The following is a 21,655-nucleotide window of genomic DNA, read 5'->3' as shown; positions in this document are numbered from 1 at the left end:
TAGCTAAAAACTATGCCTCAGTTTTCTCATTTGTGAAATAGGGATAATAAAAGTCTATTTACCTTATAGCATTGCTGGGAGATTAAATAAACTAATTTATATAGTATTTAAAATATTGCCGGGCATGGTGGCACACAACTGTAATCCCAGTACTTGGGACACTGAGGCAGGAGGACTGCTGTGAGTTAGAGACCAGTTTGGGCTACATAGTGAGCTCCAGGTCAGTCTCCACTACATAGTGAGACCCTGTCTCAACGCCCCCCAACAAAGGAATATTATCCAGCAATTGGTAAAGACTGAATAAATGTTTTTGATGATTATTAGATGATGAATAACAGTAACTAAAGAATTATCAGTTTCTTTAATGTTTCCCTACAAACTTTCTCAATTTTGGAGCACTCTTACAGGAGCTATTTATTATTTAATCTGTTGCTACTTATATCTTGATAATATGTTTTCAGCAGCTGGTACATTGTTAAGGACTTTTAAAAATGATCATATTACCCTCTAAATTAGACAACTTATATAAAATATTTATATTTTATATAGAATTATAAAAAGAGGAAAATACATAAACCTAAAACTAAGGAAAGAATCCACTAAAAGGTAAATGATCAGTCAGGCATTGTGGTGCATTCCAGTAATCCCAGTACTCAGGGAGCTGGGGCACGAGGGCTGCTGCAAGTTCAAGATCAGCCTGTGCTACATAAAGAATTCAGGCCAGCCTAGAATGCATACAGAGAGCCTGCCTCAAGAAGAAATAATAATGATAATGATAAAAACGGGAAATAGTGGACTTGGCATGAGTTCAAGGACTGTAATGTGGGAAAGCACTAAGGGGAAGGATATGGAATTGTGCACTCCACACACCTCACTTGGGCCAAGTGGAAATGGGCTAAGCTTGTTTTATTATTGTGAGAAAGAAAGTACAGAAGCCTTCCAAGAAGTGTACCTGCTTAAATACAATACTTACATGTGTCCGATAACTTTAAATTTACTTAGAAAACTTAAACTTTAAAAAGTTGTCCAATGAGTCTACATAGCTATAACACCAGTCAACTTCATTCCTGACCTAAGAAGATATTTTTTATAATACTACTACCTTTATAATATGAACTATCTTAATTGTTGTTACTCAATGCCTTACTTATTACCTTAATTACAGTTGAAATATTTGCTAAAAAGAGAATCTCTAAGGGCCAGGGATTTAGTTCAGGGGTTCCGCCGCCTGCCTCACAAGCGCCAGGTCCAGAGTTTGATCCCTGGTACAAAAAACAGAGAATCTCTAGTGGATTTCTAGAAAAATGCAGTATTATAGTCTAGCCTAGATCCTTTAGCACACGAGATGGACTAGAATTAAATAGCAAAAAGAAACAGGCATGGTGGTGCCTGCCTGTAATCCTAGCACTGTGGGAGACTGAGGCAGGAAGATGACAAGTTTGAGTCCATCTTGGGCAAGCTAGTGACTTAAGGGAAACCCTGTCTCAAAAAATTTTTTTTAGGGCTGGGGATTTGGCTCAGTGGTTCTGCCACCTGCCTTGCAAGTTAAGGGCCTGAGTTTGATTCCCAGTACAAAAAAAAAAAAAAAAAAAAAGTGTCAAAAATTTTTGTAAAGGTAAAAATAAAAAAGGGCTGGGAATGTAGCTCAGTCTGAAGGTCAAACAAACGAACCCACAGAGAAAGTAGGGAACAATGCAGGTGAATATTTCACTGATCTTGATTTAGGAAAGGATTTTATAGGCATCAAAGTAAAAAGAATAAACTAGAAAGGGAACTGTTGATAGATTTTTACTGGATAAGGCTTCTGTCCATCAGAGCCTCATAAACAAAATTAAAAGAGAAATAACTGGGGAAAGTTAAAAAGAAGCTTCACAGTATTTTTTTTTTTTTTCCGCACCAGGGATCAAACTCAGGACCTTGCGCTTGTGAGGCAGGTGGTAGAACCACTGAGCTAAATCCTTAGCCCAGCGTTACAGTCTTAATACATGAAGATTTCATACAAATCAAGAAAAGATTCTAACATGGAATCCTGACTTATGGTTGGTGTCAATCCTAGACTAAAGTTAGCTCCTTTGAGCCTTCATTTCTACAAAGGCTTCCTAGTTTGTCTTTCTGCCTCTGGTTTTCTTTCTCCAAAGCATCTCTCACTCTCTTCAGAGACACTTTTCTAAGATGCAAGTTTTGAAACTTGGAGCAGTTCCCTGTCACCTAGATGAGTAAGGTAAACTTCCTTAGCCTGGCACTGAAGGCTCTTCTCACCTTTCCAGCCTCTTACTTGGCCTGCCACCTCTGTGCCAATCTGTGTGCCCTGCCTGTCTGTGTCATCTTCTGGTGCAGCTCCTGCCCTTCATCACCCACCCTACAAGCAACCTCTCTGCTCAGTCCCATTGCTTCCCTAACCCCGACCCCACCAAGCTCACTGACACCAGCTGCTCCTCCTCTGCCCCTCTTCAGCACTCACTCTCATTGCAAAACGTTGTTAGCCTTTGCCAAATGCAAATGTTTTGATTTTAATTAATTTATTTAAATTATAGCTAGCACCTTGATGTCTGTTTCTGGCCTCCACCCCATTCTATGGAAGAAATTCTGTATTCAACTTTACATTCCTAGAATAGCACATGGAAGACACTCAGTAGGTGTTGTCAAATGAGGAAACATAATTAAGTTGAAGGAGTTATAGTTTTAGTGAAGACCAATTATCAAACTTTTTGTTTTTTGAGACAGGTTCTCACTATGTAGTTCAGGCTGGCTTTGAACTCAGTATGTAGCTCAGGCTGGCTTCGAACTTGCAGTGGTCCTCCTGCCTCAGCCTCCCGAGTGCTGGGATTACAGGCCTGTGCCACCGTGCTCAGCAAATTACCAACATTTTTTTAAAATTTAGTTTTAAAAATACAACCTTCAAATATACAACTTTGCAAACATATATAAGTAGGAATTTTATAGAGGCTGCTACAATGAATAAAGATTAGTTACACATTAATAATGTCTTTAGTTGTTTGTTTATTTTGGCTTTTTGAGACAGGGTCTCACTACCTAGTTGAGACTGACCTGGAACTCACTATGTGCCCCAGGCTGGTCTTGAACTCAGCAATCCTCCTGCCTCAGCCTCCTGAGTGCTGGGATTGTAAATATGTGCCACCATGCTCGGCTGAATAATGTCATTAGTTTTTATGAGAGTAAAATCTACATGCCTTCTAAAGTTTGTTTGAGAGTATTATTTTCTCTAGCAAAACTTAGGCTCATAAACTGTGAGAATTATACTTATTCTGAATTAATAAAAACAAATGAAAGAAATGGTGTTGGTACCACTGCTGGGTTAGAAACATACTGAATAGAACAAAAAACTAGCATTCCTTTCCATTTCGTTTGCTCAACTTTATTGCTGTTCTTTCCACTGAGCCAGACCTCCCATTTCAGTACCTCTAATCTTAGCGCTATTACTTGGAACACTTCTGTTTCAGTGATTCGTTTAAAGAACGTTCCAGTTCTGTTCACAGGTGCCGTTCTCACCTGTGTCCGTCATTTGCTGAGTATGGGAGCTATTGTCTGGGACTGTGCCAACTGCATGTCACTATTTCTTCCCTCAAGAAGAAAATGGTCCAGTTGCAGAAAAAAGAGGTAAATATGCAGAAAATAACTCAAGGCAATCCAGTGGTAAGTATCAAATTTTGTGGTATACCAGTTACGTGCCATAAAAGTTGAAAGGAGGTGAGGGAAGGCCTTATCAGAAGACACTTGACAGGAGCTCAGAAGTTTAGGGACTATTTGGACTATTGGAAAGAAGGGGAAGCCATTCTGTCTGGAAAAATATCCTACCTGAGATTTTTTCCATCTCTTCCAATAGCTTTTCCAAGTCCTTATTCAGGTCTGACAGCATTCTCAGCATGTTGTCATAGTTTCTTTCCCCAGGGTCAGAATCAGCCATCTATGTGGTGCACAGAAAGACCTTCCATGAAACATGCTGGCATTTTAACATCAGCTCCATAGGGCACACCTGAGTGATCCTTCAAAAAATTCTCTCCTCACGTCTTAGATTTGGACAATACCTCTTACTTTATATGGCTATTATAAAGGTTAAATAAGAACGCATAAAGATAGATGGCCCAAGGTAGTATTTTATACACAGTAGTTGTGCCTCCCTTTCTGACCCTTGATATACAAACACCTCTTCAAACACAGTTGAGGGATGAAACTATTAAAGCAGAAGAAACTTTCATTGTTCAAAAGTGAAAAAAAAAATCTTTACCATGATGGCGACACAATAGTACATTTACTTTGGCAAAATGTATTGAGTATCTACTAAGACTGTTGTACTGATTTGTCACAAAGATACAGTCATTGCATCTAAAAGATTTCCAGTGTAACATGGGAATAAGTCATACACTGAACAAATGAAAAACCAGAATATTATAGATGTCATGGGAGAATACATGTACAGTATTAATATAATACATGTATGATGGCACAAGAACCTGGAGTGGGACTAGTTTAACTTTAAAAATATGAAACGATTCTCAAATTTGCATATTTTTAAAAAGTTATTATCAATTTAACTTTCCAGAAGGGCTCTCTTAAGCATTAGAGGTAATGTCATAAGGAGACTGAGCCTTAGCTCTGGAGAGGGACTGCACGGACTCAAATCTTGCCTCCCGCCTCCTACATACTAGCTGTGTTACCTTAGTTGACTAACTTGTCTTGTAGTACTGGGGATTGAAGCCAGGGCTTTATACATGCTAGGCAAGTTTCCTGCCACTGAACTACATCCTCAGCCCTTCACATATTTTCAACAATATAGTTTTCGTATGTGTAAAAAAAATTGCTAATGTACCTATGTTTTATAGAATAGGGTTTCTGTGAAGATTAAATAATATAAATCATATACTGCTCAACACAATATCTACCATAATAAATATTCAATAAGTCATACCCATTGTTATTTAAAATACTGAACTCTAATTAAATCCCTCTAGATCTTCTCTGGTCTTTACTAATACACATTCATTAACTCCACTAATATTCGATGCTCACGTATTTATCTATAACTTGCTGCTATGATGAAAGAAAAATAGATTAATAAAGCTCTTGGAGCTGTCAGAGAATTTATAACCTCATAAAGATGAAGGAAAGAACCAGCTGACCATAAAATAAGGAGGGATGGGCCCCAGATAGGGTATTTGTCCTCACTGTCATGTGGTTATATGGGGAAGGCTCCCTGGCCTTGCTGCAGTTAGAGGCCTCCACTGGGATCTCCTGTGGCTGCCGGTTGTCTCCCATCATGGCATCTCAGATGGCGGTGTGACTGTGGACCCCTCTACTTTCTCAACTAGACTGAGGTCCCTGAAGAACTGGGGATGTCTTTCCAAAGAACTAATCCCAGCTCAGAGCTAGGAGTTAGCTATTGAGCTGTCGAGCAAGCACTCGATACTGTTGGCTGAATAAAGAAAGGAATGAGTGACTCCTGTCACAGCTTCGGGCCTTACTCCTCCTGCTGTCTTTCCTGTTAAGGGTGAAGGTTATGAGGAGGAGGGCACCTCTTTGGAGATCCGAGAGGCAGATCTGATGACTTAAGGTGCAGAGAGGGGTGAGATTTTGAGATCTGTAAACGAAAGTGGTATTTCTGTGGGTATGAAGCCATTCTTCATTGGAGGCCTCTATTCTTCCTGGCCTTACTTTTTTTGTAACTTGGAATAGTTTTCTAAGAGCAAGTTTTGTGTACAGGCAGCAGGAAGGACAGGGGGCAGAGAGTCTGAAAGAAATGTCTGGAACAGCTGGCTTGACCCTCTGTCCTGTGGCTACTTCCTCCCTTTCCTTTCTCATCCAGGCCTCACATAACACCCTACAGTTCCTAATCCTCACTTATCTGTCATCTCTTTTCACTTCTCACTGAAACTCCTCTCCCCAGAGCCATAACTGGAACCTGGGGTACCTTTTGTCCTTGTGCTTAACCTCTCTGTAGCATATGGCAGTTGGCTATTTTCTTCTAGTGTTTTAGTCCTGTTCTGTCCAAGCTCTGACCACCTCTCTGTGGATCCTTCTCTTTCACAGCCGCTCCTCTGTCGGCTCTAAAGTGTCAGAGATGATCCTCTCAGCTCTTTTTCTCTGTGTGGCAATGTTGTCTTTGCCATAGCACCACCATTCTGTCTGTGCTGAGAATTCATATCTAGGTCTGCACATCCACCTGCCTTCTACACTCTTCCTTTGAGATCCCTTAAGCATTTCAAACTCAACAACCTAAGATAAATTATTCTCCACTGCCTCCTGCAAATCTGCTCATCCTACTCCAGTCTATAACCCAATGGATCACACCAATATTCACACAGTAGCCTGACCCAGAAATACAATGTCCCATTCCTCTTTTATCTTCCATATCTATGGGGTCACTGAAATGCACCAACTTTACCTCTTCATGGAACAAGCATTTATTTATCTGTGGGTAAGAAAGTCCAGTATTTGGGTGGCATTTATTAATAAAATTCTGCCCCTGTGGAGTTCACAATCAGGCCCACTTGTTTAAAGTCTTTCTTGTCAGCATCTCCCTTCCTCTCTCCAAGGTTACAGCTTTAATTGCAGTCCACTTTATCATCCATCATTGATTATACATTTACTGAACATCTACTGTGTGCTCTGAAGATACTGCTGGCCAGACAAAACCCGTGCTTTCACAGACCCTTTATGCCAGTGGAAAAGACAGATAATCAACAGGTACATTCATAAAGATACATTCAGTTTGTGGTAATTGTTACAAAGAAAATATAACTAGGTATGATAAGGGAACTCTTTCATGTGGGAAGTTTACCTTGTAAAACCAGGGACTCCTTTCTAATGAAGGGACTTCTTTTTAATGGAATATCGAACTCAAACCTTGTGCATGTTAGGCAAGCATTCTGCCTCTGATCCACTTCATTAGTCCCATGAAATAGCATTTGAACTGATTATGATAGAACTTTTGTAAATAGTCTGAAGTGAAGAAGTTAAGATGAAAGGAATGTCACCAGTCCTGCTTTCCTAACTCTGACCCCCACTCTTGTGGGCTTCCACAGCTGAAGATAAACATCCTGAAAGAAAGTGCTACATTTGGGTTACTGTCTTGTGACCATGATTTGTGATGGGAACTGTGGGAACTAGAATCTTATCACCTAAAATGAGTGATTTTGAAACTCCTATAAAAGGCAGATTATAACCAGTCCAGGCTCGGTCATTTGGCACAGCTCTTGGTGCAGGCCAATCCTTTGCTAGCAAAGTATGTTTTTGTTTTACTCACTCTTGCATCTCTGTGTGTCATTACCAGTTCCTTCCATAATTATGACAAAAATGTTGATCATGTGAAGATCTAGGGGAAAGAATCTAGGCAAAGGAAATGGCTAAAGAAAAGGTAGAAGTAGCCCTGTGATGTTTTGAGAACAAAGAAAGCAGAGAAAGATGCCCAGGAGAAAAGTAGTATGAAGAGAGACTGCTAAGTAGGTGCAGACAACTCATTGAAGTAATTTTAACCAAACATCTGGGGGAAATAGGGAAGAACTATGGGCAAAGACCCTGAGCAGCCTAGAGCGCTGGAATTGCAGGCATGCACCACCATGCCCAGCTGAATAGTCGGTATTTTATTCATTTGTATATTTAAGAAAATTTGGCCTATTAGAGCAACAGGTCAGTTTTGCCATTCTGGTACCTATAATCCCGGCACTCTGGGAGGATGACACAAGGATCACAAGTTTGAGTCTAGCCTGGGTAATTTAGGAACTTAGCAAGACTCTGTCTCAGCATGAAAAAGGGCTGGAGATGTAGTTCAGTGTGAAGGTGCTGGGTTCAGCTCCCAGTACTGCTCCCTTCAAGTGTAATTGCTTATGGGTTGTAATTTTAAGCCAAAATATTTATATATAGTTTTAGGACATTTATTTAAGAAAACTCAAGGTTCACATATTTATGAGTTGGACATGATTATTTTTTTTGTGGTGCTGGGAATTGAAGCCAGGGCCTTTGCATATGCTAGGCAAGTGTTCTATTATGAAACTATATCCTCAGTCCTTGATATAATATTTATAAGAATTATCTAAAAAAGTGGAAAGGTCTATAAAATGGAATACTACTCAGCCATACAGAATGAGAAAGTAGATTCATTCATAGGTAGTAAATGGGTACATTTTGAGGATATACTCCTAAGTGAAATACATAAGTCACACATATGCAAATACCGAATAGTTTCTCTGGTGTGAAAAATTAAAAAAGTACTCAAGATCCTAACGGGACAATTAGCAATGTGAAATAGGAAGAAAAAGACCAAAGGTGTAGGGACAGTGAGAAGGACAGGGAAAGGGGAATAAGGGAAAAGGAAAAAAATATGAGAAAATGTAAAAATGGAATTAAAGTGTTTGAAGGCGGGGAGGGGAGGAGGGGGTGAAGGGAGGGGGGGGACAAGGGGAAAAAAATGAGAAACAAGACCTGTCATGTAAAGGTACAAGATCCCAGTAATGAATGTAACTGTACTGTCTACCTAGAATGTACCAATAAATTCAATTTAAAATTTACAAAAAAAGTGGAAAGGTCTTATTGTTTAACAGTTGAAATAAAGAAATCTGGGTACAGTGGTTCACATCTGTAATTCTAGCTACTCAGGAGGCTAAGGCAAGCCCAGCCTGGGCAACTTACTGAGTTCCTATCTCAAAATTTAAAAAAAGGGTTGGGGATATAGCACAGTGGTAAACACACACACACACACACACACACACACACACACACACACACACCTTGCTATGTTTCCTAAGATGATCTGAAACTTCTGTGCTCAAGTGAGCCCAGACTCCCAAGCAGCTGAGGCAACAGGGATGTACCACTATACCTGGCTTAAGAAATAGAATATATTAAGCTTATAATTAAATGAATTTGTTTGTAATTGGAACCAACACCCCCCTTTTTTTGGTACTGGGGATTGAACTCGGGTCCTTGCCCTTGCAAGGTAGGCTGTGGCATGACTGAGCAAAATCCCTGGCAACCAAAGATACCTTCTTAAAAGTCACTACTAAAATTTGCTAGACTTCAAATAAGATTTGTAAACTAAACAATGCTTAAGAGCTGAATTTTAAAATTAGTAAATAATTTAAAAAGCTGAAGTGAAGTCTCCTCTGCTTAAAAATGCCTTTAAAGGAAACAAAACTCATATTAATCAGTATCAAGCCATGCCCTCTATAGACCCTATAACTCTGTCAATCAGCTATGTTTTCATCATAAATTTGGATGTATGCTATATACCAAACAGTATTACAGAAGCTTGGAACTAAAAACTGAATAAAAACATACAGTCCTGGCCGGGTGTGGTGGTGCACACCTGTAATCCTAGGACTCGGGAGGCTGAGGCAGGAGGATCGCTGTGAGTTTGAGACCAGCCTGGGCTACATAGTGAGTTCCAGGTCAGTCTCAACTATAAACTATACAGTGAGAGAGACCCTGTCTCAAAAAACCAAAAAAAAAAAAAACAAAACAAAACAAAACAAAAAACCAAAAAGCATAGTCTTTTCTATCAAGAAATCAGTTTGCTGAGAAGAAATTTGTTAAGAGAGATTCTTTGAGGAGCAATAGCCATTCATCCAAATAGTTTTCCTTAATTTTAAACCAAAATCTCATGTAAACAGCCCTTTCAGCCGGGTTATTGAAAAACTCTAAAAATATGTTTCCTTTTCCTTCAATGGTGTAATATATAGATGTATCTTTACTCTGCTGAGTGAAATGTCCTGTCTCTCTCTCTTGGTTTCCAAAACTCAGATCAAGGATCACTTGTAGAAGTTTTTTCTTGTATTTCCCACCAGCCAGTTCTGAATATCAGTCCACATCTCTTTTGCATTCCCACAGCTTCTGTACCTACTTCTAGCCAGACACTAGAACTCTAAGCATTTCAATCTTTATAATAAAACTATAAGGGAAGTACTTGTATTATCCTAATTTACAAATGAGGAAAACAAGATTCAGAGAATTAACTAAGGTGTCCACGTCCAGACAGCAAATGTACTCAGAGGTAAGAACTGAGTCCTGTCAGTCTGGCTCTAGTCTGTGGTTTCACTCATTGTACTACTGGTGCTCAATAAATTTTTGATGAACACGTGAATAAGTAGATATTTAAAATGCAGAAAAACAACTAGACAGAGGTTCTTTGTGCCTAGAAAGCCTGGGCTGACATATCAGTTCTGCCAGCTAGTGGCTGTGAGACCTTGAAAAATTATCCAATCTCTTTAAACCTCACTTTCCTCTTTTAAAAAATGGAAATTACAGATCCTTTTTAGATTGTTCTAGAGATATACACAGTTTGGCACATAATAGGAATCCAAGTTCAACAGATTAAATAGTTGGCATGACTTTATATGAAACACCAATTTTAGAGCAGTTTTCAGAAAATATTTTACTAAGATTACAAGATAAGAGATTATGATTCCAATAATATAAAAACTAACACATTCATGCTTAATCTGTGTAATGAAGTGTATAAACTGTAAACAAGAATTGACTTCGCCCTCACAATGAGTAATATTATTGTCGCCATTGTACAGATGAGGAATCCCAAAGACTGTAGAAGTCAAGCAATCTAACAAGACACACAACTAAAAAGTGGCAAAGCTGGACTCAAATCTAGACCTGTCAGACCACTGCGACGTAGTCTGTCACCATGAGATATTGTCACAGTTTCCTCTGGCAACACAATAGAGTGATTTTGAGTTCGACATAAAGATGGTTAGAGCAAAACAGAGACAAAGAATGAGAGTGGGGGATGGGGTAGGGAAGCTAATGTTAAATTTGGGGGAACTGGAGTATTTGGTGCCTGCGGTATGTGAGCTATTCAACAAGTAGGTGAAATACGGGGTTAGAGCCCAGGAGCTAGGATGGGCTAAAAACAAAGATAACATAATGGTTTACATTTTTGGAAGAACTAGGTATGGTGGTACACACTTATAGTCCCAGCTACTCAGGAGGCTGAGGCAGATTGCTTGAGTTTGGAAATTCTGGACCAGACTAGGCAACATAGCAAGACCCTGCCTCAAAAAGAATTATGGGAAGAGATGAAATCATTCACAGTGTCTAGAGGAAGAGAAGAGTAGGAAGGAACCCTGTAAAACATTGGCATTTAAAGAGCAGAAGGAGCTGGGCGTGGTGGTGTGCATCTGTGGTCCCAGCACTCAGGAGGCTGAGGCAGGAGGATTGCTGTAAATTTGAGAACAGCCTGGGCTACCCAGTGAGCTACAGAGGGCAGTCTGAACTACATAGTGAGACCCTGTCTCAAAACAAACAAACAAAAAGAACAAAAAATAAATAAAGAGCAGAAGGAAACAAGCCCATAAAACACACTGAGAAGCAATTAGAAATACAGGGACTCAATATAGCTAGTAGAAAAGAAAAGGAAGTGGCTTATTAAATTCTGTAGTCAACAAATATCTACAGAATGCTAGGAACTGTTGTTTTGTTTTGTTTTTTTTTTTTTTTTTTGGCTAGGCACTTTTTGAGGAGCTAGGATTATATCAGTGAATAAAACAGATAATGATCCTTGTCCTTATGAAGTTTCTATTCTGGTCAGGGGAGATAAGCAATAAACATATAAATATATAATCAGGTGATAGTGAGTGCTATGGAGAAAATTAGGCAGGATGGGAGGTTAATAGAGTTGGAGGAGCCACTCCATACATGTTGGATAGGGACACTAGCATGTGGGCCCTATGGATATCTCAGGGAAGAGATCTGTTAAGAGAGCAAAAAGAAAGGACTTGAGACAAAGTGTGTTTGGTGTGACTGCAGAAGAGCAAGAAAGCTAAGCAAACCAGAGTAGAGTGGAGGGCAGAATGTTAGAAAATGAGACAGAGAAATTGGATAGGATGTTGGTTTAGGTAGGACTCTGGCTTTTATTCGGAAATGGGATGACACTGGAGGGATATGACAGAGGTGGCATGATTTGAAAAATGATTTAAAAGGATTCCTCTGGATGCAATATTAAGAATATAATAAGAAGGGAGAAAGTGAACAGAGAGACCAATGAGATTGCTTCAAAATTCCAAGTAAGGGTGATGGGGTTTGGACCAGAAGGTTAAAAGTAGAAGTATTGAGAACAGACTCGATGCAGGCTATGTCATGAAAATAGAGTCAATAGTATTAGCTGATATCCAAGTGGAATTATGAATCTGGAGTGCAGTAAAAAACCTGCTTGGACATCTACATTTGGGAATTACTGAAATATAGATGACATTTAAAGCCATGAGACTAGTAGAGATCACCTAAAAAGTGACGAAAGATAGAGGAAAGATATGAGTTCTTCAATGTGTAGAGTCTGGGAACATGAAGAGGAACAAGCAAAGGAGATTGAAAGGAAGTAGTCAATTGTGGTAGGAACAGAATCAGGACAGACTGATGTCTTAGAAGCCAACTGAGGAAACTAAACAGAGAGTGATCATCCTTTCCAATGTCCAGTAGTATAAAGAATGAAAAGTGATCATCAGATATGACAATTTGGAGGTCACTAACAAGCATGACAGATTTCATAGAATGGCAGGAAAAGTCTGACTGAAATATTTCTAAAGAGAAGGGAGCAGTATATGAGGAAGGAAATTATAAAAATCAGAGCAGAAACTGATGCAACGGAGACCAAGAAAACAATAAAAAGAATCAATGAATCAAAGAGTTAGTTCTTTAAAAGATTAAATAAAATTGACAAACCCTTAGCCAACTTTATTAAAAAAAATAAGACGATACAAATCCATTCAATTAGGAATGAAAAGAAATCACAACAGATCCTGCAGAGATCCAAAAGATCATCAGTACCTACTTCAAGAACCTTTATTCTAATAAGATGGAAAATACAGAAGAAATGGACAGATTCCTAGATACATATGAATTATCAAAACAGAATCAAGAAGATGTAGAGGGCTGAGAACTTAGCTCAGTGGCACCATGCCTGCCTTGCAAACTCAAGGTCCTGAGTTTGATCCCTGGTACCAGGGGAAAAAAAAAAAAAGAGAGAAGATATAGAAATTCTAAATAAAACAATATCAGCCAATGAAATTAAATATGTAATTTTGTTTGTTTGTTTGTTTTGGTTTTTTGAGACAAGGTTTCACTATGTAGTTGAGATTGACCTGGAACTCACTATGTAGCCCAGGCTGGTCTTGAGGTCACAGCGATCCTCCTGCCTCAGCCTCTGGAGTGCTGGGATTATAGGCGTGTGTCACCACTCCTGGCTAAATATGTAATTTTAAAACTACCAACAACAACAAAAAATCCTTGGCCCTGATGGATTCACTGATGAATTCTACAAGAAATTTAGAGAAGACCTAATGCTGCTACTCCACAAACTCTATAATGAAATTGAAAGGGAAGCAATACTCCCAAATTCAATCCTGGAAGTAAGCATTATCCTGATTCTAAAATCAGAGAAGAATCCAACCAAAAATAATTACAGGCCAATCTCCCTCATTAACATAGAAGCAAAAATCCTCAATAAGATACTGGCAAACAGAATACAGCAAATCATCAAGAAGGTAATGTACCATGACTGAGTTGGATTCATCCTAGGGATAGGGTTCAACATATGCAAACAATAAATGTAATACATTATATTAACAGAGTCAAGGACAAAGTTATATGATGCTCTCAATAGATGCAGAAAAAAACATTTGACAAGGCCTAACACCCATTCATGATTTTTTTAAAAAAACCCTACAGAATATTGGTATAGGCAGTATTTAGCTCAATCTGATAAAAGCCGTCTACAACAAACCAACAGCCAATATCATACTAAGTGGACAAAAACTGAAAGCTTTAGCCAGGTGTGGTGGCACATGCCTGTAATGCCAGTACTGAGGAGGCTGGGGCAGGAGGATCGCTGTGAGTTCGAGACCAGCCTGAGCTACATAGTAAGTTTCAGGGCAGTCTGAACTACATAGTGAGACCCTGTCTCAAAAGGAAAAAAAAAAAAAAAAAGCCAGGGATTTAGCCCAGTGGTTCCGTTGTCTGCCTTGTAAATGCAAGGTCCTGAGTTTGACTACAGGTACCAAAAAAACCAAACCAAACCGAAACAAAACAAAACCACCCAAAACTGAAAGCTTTTTCACTCTAAAATCAGGAACAAGACAAGGAAGTCCCGTCGCCACTCTTGATCAATATAGTTCTGGAGGGCTGGGGATTTAGCTCAGTGGTTCTGCCGCCTGCCTCACAAGCACAAAGATCTGAGTTTGATCCCCAGTACAAAAATAGGAAAAAAATTCTTAAAAAAATATAGTTCCGGAATCACTAGCCAGAGCAATTAGACAAGAGAAAGAAATAAAAGAAATAAGGACAAGAAAGGAAGAAGTTAAAGCATCATTATTTGTGAATGACATGATACTCTACATAGAAGACCCTGAAAACCCCACCAAAAGACTTTCAGATTTGATAACCAAATTCAATAGTGTAGCTGGATACAAAGTCAACATTTAAAAGTCAATAGCCTTGGCAGCTGGGCGTGGTGGCACACGCCTATAATCCCAGCACTCAGGAGGCTGAGGCAGGAGGATTGCTGAGAGTTCGAGACCAGCCAGCCTAGGCTACATAGTGAGTTCCAGGGCAGTCTCAACTACATAGTGAGACCCTGTCTCAAAAAACCCAAAAAACAAAACAAAAACCAAACCAAACCAAACCAACCAAACAAACAAACAAACAAAAAAACCCCAAAAAACAAACCCAAAAAGTCAATAGCCTTCCTGAACCTGAATAACAGACTCATGGAGAGAAAATTTTGAGAACAATTCCTTTCACAATAGCATCCCCAAAATGAAATACCTAGGAATCAATCCAACAAAGGAACTAAAAGACCTCTACATTGAAAATACAGTACTCTGAAAAAGAAGATTAAAGAGGATATCACAAAATGGAAAGGTAACCTTTGTTCTTAGATACGAAGAACCAATATAGTGAAAATAGCCATATTTCCAAAATTATTATACAGATTCAATGCAATCCCAATGAAAACCCCAACAGCATATCTCACAGAATTAGAAGAAACAATCCTAAAATTTATTTGGAAGCAGAAGAGGCTTAGAATAGCAAAGACAATTCTGGGCAAGAAAGGCAAAGAAGGGAATATCACAATCCCTGACTTTAAAATATACTATAAAGCTATCATGACAAAAACAGCATAGTAGTGGCAAAAGAACAGACCTGAGGATCAATGGAACAGACTAGGGGATTCAGAAACAACTCCAGATATATTCAACCACTTCATCTTTGACAAAGGAGCCAAATACCTTCACTGGAAGAAAGATAGCCTCTTTAATAAATAGTTCTAGAAAAACTGCCTTTCCACATGCCAAAGACTGAAACTAGACCCATATCTTTCACTATGCACTAACCTAAAATCAAAACGGATCAAAGATCTAAATGTAAAAACAGAAACACTAACTCTGCTGGAAGAGAGAATAGGGAGAACGCCTGAGAACACAGGAGTAGGCAAAGACTTAACGAACAAAACCCAGTCCGCATGGGAAATATTACAAAGAATCAACAACTGGGACCTCATGTTATTGAAAAGCTTTTGCACAGCAAGAGAAAATATCAACAGAGTGAAGAAACAACCCATGGAGTGAGAAAAAAATATTTTTTACCAGCTATTTATTGAGACTATATAAAGAACTAAAAAAAATCAGACCCCCCCCCCAAATTTAAAGACCCAGTCCAAAATTGGACTTCTCAGATGAAGAATTAGAAACAGCAGGGCTGGGGATGTAGCTCAGTGGCACCGTGCTTGCCTGACAAGCACAAGGTCCTGAGTTTGACCCCTGGTACTGAAAAAAAGAAACAGCAAGTAAATATATGAAAAAATGTTCAATATCGCTGGTCATTCATGAAATGCAAATTAAAACAATGCTGATATTCCATCCCACTCTAGAAAGAATGGCTGCTATCAAGAAATCAATCAATAACAAATTCTAGCAGGGCTGTGAGGAACAAGGAACCCTTGTCCACTGTTGGTGGGAGTACAGACTGGTGTAACCACTGTGGAAATCAGTGTAGAGGTTGCTCAAAAACTAAAACTAGAGGTTCCATTTGACCCAGGTATACCTCTTCTTGGTATCTTCCTGAAAGAATCAAAAGCATCATACTACAGCAATATATACACACCTATGTGGTTTTTCTTTTTTTCTTTTTTGTACCAGGGATTGAACTCAGGACCTTGGGCTTACAAGGCAGGCTAGGTGCCACTGAGCTAAATCCCTGGCCCATGCACACATATGTTTATAGCAGCACAGTTTGTAATAGCTAAATTGGAAACAGTTTTTCTTTTTTGTACCAGGGATTGAACTCAGGACCTTGGGCTTACAAGGCAGTATAGGTGCCACTGAGCTAAATCCCTGGCCCATGCACACATATGTTTATAGCAGCACAGTTTGTAATAGCTAAATCTTGGAAACAGCCCAAATGCCCATCACCTGAAGCGTGGATAAAGAAGATGTGGGATTTTTTTGTTTTGTTTTTTAAATATATATATTGTTTTTGGTACCAGGGATCGAACTTGGAACCACTGAGCTAAATATCCCTGGCCCTTGGGCTGGAGATTTAGCTCAGTGGTTCTTTTGCCTGCTTCACTAAGCACAAGGTCCTGAGTTTGATATCTGTTACCAAAAAAAGAATGGTGGACTAAAATAAAATTTAAAGCACCAATTAGCAGAACTTATGTTTAAAAAAAATATCTCCCTGGCCCTTGTTTTGTTTTTTGTAGTACCAGGGATGGAATGCAGGACCTTGTGCTTTCCAGGCAGGTGTGGTGCCACTGAGCTACATCCCCAGCCCAAGATTTTTTTTTTTTTAACACAATAGAGTACTACTCTGCCATAAAGAAAGATGAACTTCAGACATTTATAACTAAATGGATGGACCTTAAGATTATACTCATAAGTGAAATAACCAAACACACATGTTAAAATACTGCATTGTTTCTCTGGTGTGAGAAACTGAAAGTGGAACTAAGCACTGAAATGTATAACGTATGTTGGAAAATGGGAAAAATGTGTTCAAATGTGAAGAGGAACAGGGAGGAGGGAGAGAGGAAGGAAGAAAGGGACCCAAAAAAGTGAAAATGGAAAAAAAAATGGAACAACACTTTGTACATAGGGAGGGGAGAGGACTTGACGGGGGGAATGGGATAAAATAAAATTTATTTTTAAAAAAGAGAGAAAAGGGAGCAGGCCTGGATGTCATGTGAAGTCATGGGCATCTTTTAAGTTGAGTGATATTACATCAGTGTCAGATATTACAAAGAGCCTCAGTAAACCCAGAACACTTGATTTGGGTGTCCACTGGTCAGTGAAATCTGTTTCTGGGGAACAGTGAAGGTACCAACAAGATTTCCATAAATAAAAGATTAATGTACCAGTATACAAAGCAGACAGTGTGCATAGATTTAGATGAGGGTAGGAGAAAGAGGACATAGCTGGAAGTAATACAGGGTAAATATTTTTCAAAAAATTTTTTAATGTTTCTAGGCTGTATGAAAAAACAAGAAAAGGAAAAGGCTAAAGAATAAAGAGAAAGATCAGCTGATGGTGCAGGGATTGGTTTGTTAGGCAAAGGGTCACCTTACCCTATGAAAGCAGCGGGAAGATAAAGAGGTAAGGCTGGGGTGAGGTAGGTAGAAGTCAAGGTAAAATGGCAAGGGAAGAAATCAAAGCCAACTGCCTCTAACTCTCCTGTGATGCCAATGAAGAGTCTTTTTTTCCTTTAGAATAGACTTTCTTGGTTTGAAGAGTGAAAAATGTTCGGCAAAGCTGTGTGCCTACCTAGAGGTGCCCAGCATGTGAAAAGAAGCACTGGTGGTATGGCCAAAGCTGCGTTGCTGTAGTGTCCTCAGTGACACAGACACATAGATTGAGCGTAACAGGCCTGGGAGTGAAAAATGTGTGAACAGACAAGGTGAGGACATTGAGCGTACAATAAGATTGGTTTAAGGGGTGGGCGAGATGATGTGCAGAGATGAGGTAGAGCTAGAAAGCCATTTCTGAGATGAGAGACTGGTAGATGGGAGATAGATGTTCAACAGCTAGAAGGATGGAGCTATGGGCTTGTGACTTTGGATCTCAGAGGAGGAATAGATCAGCAAAGCAGATTCAGGGAAAGTGTGTGAGTGCTGAGCGGAGAAAGAAGTCTTTGCAATTAGACTACACAATATTTCTGTGTAATGAGGTTGCCCAGGATGACAGTAGCACCGGGATGGAGGATGCCTGGAACAGTGTCAACAAAATGGGGTCATGGTAGATTGCAGAGGTTAGAGTGGGTAGTGTGGGGGTGGGTGAGGGGGTATGAATTATGTATAACTTTTGAGTGTGAAGGGCTTGAGTAAATAGGCATCTTGGGGCTTGAGGAATCCACAGGTATGCATAATGCAAGGGCCTAGGGTTCTGTTTATGGTTTGAGAATCTTGCCTAGTACAAACAGTTTAATAGACTGAGAAATATGAGTAGATATGAAGGGCTCTTGGGTCTAGATTCACTCATCTGTGAGGGGTGAGGGTCAGGGAAGATAGCCAACATATGATAGTGTGTGCGTGTGTGTGTGTGTAGTATGGAGAGAAGAATCCTACAGTTAGAGGGGCATGAAGGATTTGGGTGCAATTCTGGTGTGCAGACGTGATGGACTGTGAGGTGGTGTGCAGGGTGTGGAGTGTGAAGAGTCCAAGTGTTTCACCTGTTTTGGAGGGTGAAAGGAGCGGGTGGAGTGGGATGAGTCTAGGGTGTGCAAAGTTCGGGACCTGGAATGTATGGTGTAAAAGGACTGGAGAGAGGAGTATGGAGTGAGGAGATGGAGGTGAGAAGTCAGGGCGTGACGTGAGGAGACTGAGATAAGGGATTGTTGCGGGGATAGGTGGTTTTTGGTGAGGGGTGAAGGTATGAAGATAGGGGATTTTTGACAGGGGTCAGGATGGAGGGTCAGGGGACTGTGGTGAGGGGTCAGGATTACGGTGAGGGAACTCTAAATGAGGGTGAAGGGACAGAGGTGAGAGGTCAGGGTGTGTTAAAGGGCACACAGGCTAGGGTATGGGTGAGGGGACTCAGGTGACGGGTGTCTGGTGTGCGCGGTCTGAGATGAGCGGTCAGGGTGAGGGATGGAGTAAGGGGTGAAGATTCGAGGCTAAGGGTCTGCTGTGAGGCGGTTCAAGACCCTGGGACCCCACGTCAGGGTCTAGGGGAGCCCGGGGTCGGGTCAGGGCGGGAGATTCGCTCACCTCAGGCTGAGCCCGCGCTCGCTTCTGCTCAGGCGCCGCGCGACTTCTGGAAGGAAGCAGAAGGCGGCGCCTGGTAACGACGCTCCGCCTCTTTCCGTTACCCAACACGCCCTGGGAGTGGCCTCTTACGTTCATTGGCTGGCGGCGGGTGGAAGGGGCGTGGCCACTTGGCCCGCCTCGAGGTCTCGGACAGGCGGAGCCCTGGATTGGGAAGGCCAGAGGGTGAGCCGGAACAGAGCGGATTTGAGGCCTGGCCGCCAGCTGTGGCGCCTCCGCTCCCAATGGTTATGTTCTTACCCCGCCTGTCTGTGTGTAAGGCCACGTGCCAGGGCCCTGTGTAATCACTGTGTCCCTGGTGTCCAGAACAGCACCTGGCAGGGAAGGTGTTCCTCAACATGTGTTAGAGGAGTAGCTGAACATCTAGTGTTTCCGTCTTCACAGCTCATAAGTGCGGCCCACACTGTTGCACGTTGCCAACTGAGCACTGTCTCACAGAAGAGGGAGCCAAGGCCCAGCCAGGGCAAGGAGGCTCGGGGATGAAGCAGAGCTCCCCACAGGTACACTAAGCTAGAAAGGGCTGAGCAATGGTTCCAGCCTAGGCCTGCCTGACGCTCCTGGCCTCCGGGCAGTGGTGCCACGCAAGCACAGGTAGTAAAGCTGCTCAGCACTTAGGGGTCAGGCATATAAAGCTCTGGAAGAGAGGAAACTGGACGTAAGGCAGCCCGAGCCCTGTCCTATTCAGAGGGTCCTGGGCACTGCAGAGCATGGTAAGCAGAGGGGTGGCATGGCTGCTGGAGGTAGGAGGAGGTAGAGCGGCCTGTTGCTTTTGTTTGGGTAATGATGGAATTGTGGATAAGGGAAGGCCTGGTCATGGTGGACAGCACACAGAGAAGGTACACTTGGCAGGACTTAGTAATAGGGGAGGTCAGAAAGAGAAGGAATGAGTTGGGGCTGGAAGGTGAGTCCCAGGCTGAGATGTAGAAGAGTTTGAGAGGTGAGTTTGGACGGGAGTTAACTTTGATTTGAACACCTCGCATTTGGCAACATGACAAACATGGGACCCCTGTGTCTTCTCCCAGAGATTCTGATCCTTAGCAGACTAATCGCAGAGGAAGAAAAATAGCTGGAGTGAAACCAGACAGCTCTAGACACAGAGTGGACATTAGTATATCTATGGAGGAGACTGGCCAGGCTTCTCCCTGAGATGCCAGGCTCCGCCCCTTCTGAACCTACTTTTCTGGTTGTCCTTTCCAAAATGTGAACTTCCTTTTGTACTTTCAGTCATTCTTCCATTTGTTTTAAACAGCCCAGGGCTGATTTATAGCACTCCAGAAATATATGAATCAGGATTAATTCTGGTGGGTAATGAAGTCAGCCTTCAGGAAGAATAGGCACTCATTAGGCTTAGAGTGGGCCCAGGATTCCAGGCAGAAGGTCCACTGAGAGTGAAGGTCAGGGTTCACGAAAGCCTACTTTCTTTAGGGAATTGAGAGGAGACTCAGGCAAGCTCAGTTTGGCTGGAGTCTCAGTGGCCTTGAGTACCCTAACTGGCACAGGAAGGTTTGCTCTCTGAAACATCCTGCAGCACCCAGGCCATGAACGTTTGGGTTCTCAAGAAGCCCAGAAGATGTCAGTCTGGTCTGTCCATGGCCTTGTGCATCTGAGACCAGCAGACTGCCTCCAATGATTCCATTATGGCCTGGGTACACATCCAGACTATAGCTCCTAGACTCCCTTGCAATGACTCCCGACTAGTGAGGTATAAACAGAAATGTTCTGCATTGTCATCACAAAGTGACCCTCTTTTTCTCCTCCTCTATGTACTTGCTCAGTGTTGATGCTGAAGGCAGGGCCTCGGTCAGCCCTGCTCCTCCAATGACGGTATGCAGCATAGCCCCCACCTCAGCCAACTAGATTTGAACTGTGTAAGAGTTAAACTTCCATTCTCTGAAGCTATGGATTTTGTTAGTCAATGGGACATAAAGGAGCTTTTTAGGGTCTGGTAGGGAGGTTGTCACCAGAGGTTTATACCATGGTTTAGCACTATGGCTTCTCCTCTCATTTACTTTAACCAAGAACAAGCCCAATAAAAGTGCTTTAATGGTTGAATTTCAATATTAATTAACAGCCAGCTGGTTGGAAACTTCACTACTCTCTTGGATTTGGGTGAGCAAACCAGTGCTGGGTAAGAAACCTACTGAAATCCGGACACTTTTTTAGGGAAGGCTACACAGGCACTATGAGCAGTAGCAGTTTGAAAATATTCTGGAAGTCCAAGAAAGCTCTGGACACGGAGTGGAATGTAACATTTTGTAAGGAATGGAATGTAACATTTTGTGAGGAAAGTTGTACTTTTATCAGCTCATGGAGATTCAGAAGAGGTTAGGATCCCGGGAATTTGTTTTGCTTTCATGGTCTTTTTTTTTTTTTTTTTTTTTT

The 21,655-nt window shown here is 41.1% G+C and overlaps 1 protein-coding gene across 1 annotated transcript in view; it reads right to left on the bottom strand.

The window, feature by feature from the left end:
• Positions 1-19,313, bottom strand: part of Syce3 (synaptonemal complex central element protein 3) — a 38,619-nt gene extending 19,306 nt beyond the window's left edge. The window contains exons 1-2 of the mRNA XM_010634236.1: positions 19,217-19,313; positions 3,817-3,925 (exon numbers count right to left, since the gene is read on the bottom strand). Of these exons, the coding sequence (XP_010632538.1) occupies positions 3,817-3,925 (109 nt within the window). The 5' untranslated portion in view covers positions 19,217-19,313. The remainder of the gene's footprint in view (positions 1-3,816; positions 3,926-19,216) is intronic.
• Between the last annotated feature and the right edge of the window lie 2,342 nt (positions 19,314-21,655).

This window comes from Fukomys damarensis, unplaced genomic scaffold (assembly GCF_012274545.1).
Source record: "Fukomys damarensis isolate Sample0158 unplaced genomic scaffold, DMR_v1.0_HiC HiC_scaffold_19, whole genome shotgun sequence".
In the NCBI taxonomy this organism is placed as follows: Eukaryota; Metazoa; Chordata; class Mammalia; order Rodentia; family Bathyergidae; genus Fukomys; species Fukomys damarensis.
The sequence above is the reverse complement of the archived record's forward strand: the minus strand, read 5'-3'. Positions and strand labels throughout refer to the sequence as shown.